The 5,515-nt window shown below is 37.6% G+C and overlaps 1 protein-coding gene across 1 annotated transcript in view; it reads left to right on the forward strand.

The window, feature by feature from the left end:
* Positions 1-1,141: 1,141 nt before the first annotated feature.
* The window catches only part of cmc1 (C-x(9)-C motif containing 1), a 10,870-nt gene continuing 6,496 nt past the window's right edge, over positions 1,142-5,515 (forward strand). Inside the window, exons 1-2 of the mRNA XM_014003395.1 lie at positions 1,142-1,246; positions 1,630-1,722. Coding sequence (XP_013858849.1) covers positions 1,228-1,246; positions 1,630-1,722 — 112 coding nt within the window. The 5' untranslated portion in view covers positions 1,142-1,227. The remainder of the gene's footprint in view (positions 1,247-1,629; positions 1,723-5,515) is intronic.

Consider the following 5,515-nt stretch of genomic DNA (forward strand, 5'->3'; position numbering starts at 1 on the left):
GGGTACAGACACACACAAACAGAAACAAAAAAACTGGTGCACTTGATATCTTTGGAGCTGTGGTTCACAACATTGTATGTGATTACATGTGACCTGATTGGCATAATAAAAAAATAAAAAAAACACATGCCCAGAGAAATGAACAAAACAAACAAAACACCTCCACCAAGGAAAAAAAAAAGTTTCTCACTGAGAGCACAGAATAGTGGGTATAAGTGCACCTCCCAATCACATGACCCCCATTTATACCCTTATATGGGAAAGTATAAGGTGAACAGATAAAATAAACAAAAAAGCTGCAATAAAAATAATGTGTGTTGCAGCAAACACTTAAAATTGAATTATGCAGCTTTTAAAATGTCCTTTCATTCACAGACAGGCTTTTGCATTTTGGTGAATTTGGATGTCATTACACATTTGTTCACAGTTGCTTTTAATACATGACTATTTTGCATGTTTAAATGATGTTATGCCTGTGTTATATTTGTACTGTTTATCACTATATGTGTAGCATTGGTCAGTGAGAATTGTTTAATGTGCTATTTGAATAAATTAGATTTGAACACAGGCTTCAGGTCATGACAAAATACATTTTCACTGCTGACTTGCTTTAAAAAAAAGCATAAAACTTTTGTTTAGTTGCCCTTTTCTTTCAGTGGCAGCCAGTAATAAAAACATAAATAAATAAAGGAGAGCAAGCCCACTAACGGGAACACCAATGCATTTGTTTGATTAACAGCTCCATAATGTCATTTAACATGCTGAAACCATGTTATTTATAATAATGCAAAGTTTGCAAAAATAAAATACAAATGTTAATGCAAAGTCAGCTCTAAGTTGTTGTTTTTTTTCTATTTCAATCCGGGTTTCTATTTAGTGCGGGCATTGAGGGTTTTATCCAGCAGCCTTTGTCACTGATTATTATGATTATTATTAGGTCCTGACTGGAATGAATGAATGAATGTTGTGGAATTCAGTATAAATGAAGCAAATCAAGTCAAAAGAGAATAAATATCATTAAACATTTATATTTTAAAATTTGAATGCGTTTGTACCTATTATTTATTTCCACTGTTTTAAACGCAAGCGAAATTAGTAGGAAGTGCAGTTCGAACTCCGTGTGTTTTAGGCTCCGCCTACCATTACGTCAGCGGAAGTGTTGCGATCTCTACAAGGCTAAGGTCACAGTAGGTTTTGTTTTGTAATGTTTTGAGAAGCTTCACGATAATGGAGTCAACAAACACAGGTATTAAAACATTAAATATATCCCAAGTGTTTCGCGTGTTTTATAAGCAGAACGTTAAGGTTAGCTTGGTGTTTACGCTAGGTCGCTAGCTAAAAAAAAGGTAAACATGTGGCTTCAGTTTTGGGATAACACTGTTTGTAGTCTTTTTGTAGCGACTTATTCCGCATATTTAGCTTTATGTGTTCACCTCAAAAGGTTATCTGTGAGTTTATCTGTTTTATTTAGTTGTCTTCTTCAGACTTCTGTTCGAACATGCTGCCTGCATGGATACATCATGAACACACATACAGCACCTCCAGTTTGACATTTGTTAAACAGAAACAGAGGATTATAAGTGTTTATTGATGTGCTGAATATCCTTTTCCTATTCCCCACCTTTTCAGAGGAAATGCACCTGAGGCACGTGGAGAAGGATATCCTTATCCCAAACATTATGAAGAAGAAAGCCAAGGTGCTGTGTGCAGACAGAGTTGAAGGTGTGTTTGTGAGTCCATGATCTCAGCTTTCCACAATCAAGTCCATCTCAGTAGACTACTCAACACAATTGTCTTAAAAAAAAAACAATTTACAGAGCATGTTTGGCACTAAAATTATTAAACAGAAATATAAATGTGTTGCAAAGGAAAATATATTCCTTGAAGGAATGTTTATCACCCTCCGTCTTTCATAAAGACGTGGTTTTTGTGATCATCACCGTTGTGTTCAAACTTTGAAAATAACAGTAGGTGATACTGTAAGATATCAAGCTCAGGGTATACCGAATGACTCTGCAACAAGCCCACCAAATTTTAGCTGTAGCAGCCATTTTGACTATTGGCTTCAAGTTATTCAGTTGTAGAGGTACATCCAATGAATACATATATGACAGTCTCATTATACTGTATGTCCTGTGATTCATGAAAAGATTTGCTAACCGACAGACAGAAGTGATTTTAAATAGTTATTGGCAAAAGGTTCATTAGAAATCTTGTGCAGTGTGTTAAAGGTCGAAGTCGGCTCCAGTCACACCAAACATTAGATCAGTATTTATCAAACTGAGAGTTAGATCCATTTGTATGTTGTTCACTTTTACTTTTTTACAATTTGCTCGTGATTTGTTGCACTCATTTTCTCCTTTCACTCCACACCGTTCTTTTTTATTTTGAAGCATTTATGAGGCACGGTGGCAAAACCTGAATATGCTACTGCACTTTACTCAGCAGGTTGTTGCTAGCTCACAAACACGTGAGTTAGTTGATGCCACCAGCTTTGCTTAGCTGGGCTGTGAGAAATTGAAAAGATTGATTTAAAGTCTTTCCTCTGCCTACATTTCCCAGAATGCTGTGCAGTTCTGGATCAGACTTCAAGCAAGTTGTCAACATTACATTGGATGTATTCTCTATTGATTGATCACCTTTCTATCGTCATACACAGTATATTGTTATTGTTTTGTTGCTCAGCCCTACAACACACACAAGCACAGATACATCCAAAACCATCATCGCCTGCCTTTGGGTCTTGGTGGTGGCAAAACATAACTTCTCCGTTTGTTGTTAACCTTTGATGATGAGTTAATTGCACCGAGGAACTTCATATCAGTAATTGTTGGAACAAATATCCACTGCCTTTTCACTCACTCATTTTCCTCACTGTGATCGCTTCAGTTCTACTTGGTTCTTCTCAGGTGTAGCTGTGTGTCCATTGTAACTGGGTCCCCCGCTCTGTGGGTGGGATCATCCTGGCAAAGTAGACTGGATCTGATGGTAAACATCTGCAACCTTTGCAGAACATTGGTCTCGCTTCAAATTTTCATTTGTCCAGGCCAGTCCATTTAGTGATGTTGTTTACTCTCAGATCAATGGTTGCAAACACATTGCAACTAAAATTTTGGTTACAGTAACAATAAGTGTAATATTGAACACTGAAGTCAACAAGTGTATTTCCTGCTTTGCTTTGGTAAATTTACAGTTTTGTGTGTACAAATAAATCCCTGAATAGCCACAATGAGAAGAGAACAGGATCTGCATTTGTGGTTTAAATATATTATTGATATTCTGTATATTCATAATCAAAAACTACATTAATGACAAAAAACTCACTCCATGATTTCTCAATCACATTATCACCCATGTTACCAAAGATCTTATTTTTCATAACACATAAGTCTTGTTTAATGTTATATTAAATTATTATTATTATCCATCCATACATCCATTTTCTTCCACCTATCCGGAGTCGGGTTGCGGGGGCAGCAGCTTCAGAAGGGAGGCCCAGACCTCCCTCTCCCCAGCCACTTCTTCTAGCTCCTCCCGGGGAACTTCAAGGCGTTCCCAGGCCAGCCGAGAGACATAGTCCCTCCAGCGTGTCCTGGGTCTTCCTCTGGGCCTCCTCCCGGTGGGACGTGCCCGGAACACCTCACCAGGGAGGCGTCCAGGAGGCATCCTTACCAGATGCCCGAGCCACCTCAACTGGCTCCTCTCGACGTGGAGGAGCAGCGSCTCTACTCTGAGTCCCTCCCGGATGACCGAGCTTCTCACRCTATCTCTAAGGGAGAGCCCAGACACCCTGCGGAGAAAACCCATTTCGGCCGCTTGTATCCGGGACCTCGTTCTTTCGGTCATGACCCAAAGCTCATGACCATAGATGAGGGTAGGAACGTAGATCGACCGGTAAATCGAGAGCTTCGCTTTCTGACTCAGCTCTCTCTTCACCACGACGGACTGGTACAGCGCCTGCTTTACAGCAGACGCTGCGCCAATCCACCTGTCGATCTCCGACAGGCGGATTAATATTATTATTATTATTATTATATTAATACAAATATTAGTATAATATATTTGACTTGCGACCTGTTCATGGTGTACCCCGCCCCTTGCACAGTGACTGATGGATATGGGCACCAGTGGCCCCAGTGACCCTGAATGGAAGAAGCAGGTATACATAATGGATGGATGGATGTTTAATATTAATGTCTTGCTAGGTCATATATTTATAAAAATGTTAAAATAAAAACGATTTTTAACTTCTAATATTATGGACCTGAAGTCAGATTATTCATAAAGGCAGGGCTTAAGAGTGCCTCATCTAAGCACTAACCGGCCTTTATAGGACTCAGTTTGATCCTGCGTGGGTAAATTTAGTTTGTTGTGGATTTTTACAGACTAAAAAAAGAATTCTGCTCTTCCTGGACAAGTTTGTTAACAAGTTTTTGAGGTGTAAACATTATTGACCTATTGGTTACTCTTCACAGAGTCTAACATCATTTCATGACCACATTTCAACATGTTGACTCTACCAAAGTTGGTTGAGTCAAATTGGCAGCCGTGGTTTAGTTCGAGACAGAAAATGTTTAATCTTTTAACTCTGCACTCGAAAATGTTGAAATTTAATGTCCAGATCTGTTCATTAAATAAAGGAAATTTATATTTCCTTTAGACCTATTCAACATTATGTCAAATTAGTTCAATCCCACTTCAGCAGTATTAGCAGCTGCATTAAATTTCACATGCTAAGAATCAATTATTTAGTTTATTAAAGTCTGAATCAACCTTGTTTTGTGGTAACATTTTTAGCTAAAGGCCATGTCACACTAACGTTTTAGACAACTTATAAAAACTTATGAAAATTTTGCCCAACACTGAAGATGTCTATGTTTGAAGATGGAATAAAAAAAATCTACTAGCTGCTTTTGGACTTATACACAGTGTATGGCACTGATTAGATCGAATATAAACATACGAGTAACTTAGTCATAAAATCTTCGGCACAAGTTGTTATTGTGATGGCTGACGGGGCTTTAAAATGCAAAAAAATGGGGTAAATAGACAGTAAAATTTTGGATTTAGTTTGTTTTTAACGTTGCAATTTTTATACATCTAAGCTTTTGCATTGGTTACATTATCTGACATCACCATCTAATTTTTTTGCTTGTTGACATATAAAACATATCTGTTGTGTTGAATAGGTTGTTGAAAAGAACTACAAAAAAAAAAAACAGCATTTGGAAACCCAACATGTAGCTGTAGATGTATGCATTTATTCTTCAGCAAAACACAGTAATCTGGGATTTTCCGTTGTTTTAAAGCTAGATGATTATATGGTGCCATACTACAGCGGGTAAAATAAGTATTGAACATTTCAACATTTTTCTCAGTAAATTTATTACTAGAGGTGCTAATGACATGAAATTTTCACCAGTTGTTGGTAACAACCCAAGTGATCCATACATACAAAGAAATCAAACCATAAATGTTCAGAAATGAAGTTATTTGTAATAATGTGGAATGGCAC

The sequence above is a fragment of the Austrofundulus limnaeus genome, unplaced genomic scaffold, assembly GCF_001266775.1.
Source record: "Austrofundulus limnaeus strain Quisiro unplaced genomic scaffold, Austrofundulus_limnaeus-1.0 Scaffold18, whole genome shotgun sequence".
Classification (NCBI taxonomy): domain Eukaryota; kingdom Metazoa; phylum Chordata; class Actinopteri; order Cyprinodontiformes; family Rivulidae; genus Austrofundulus; species Austrofundulus limnaeus.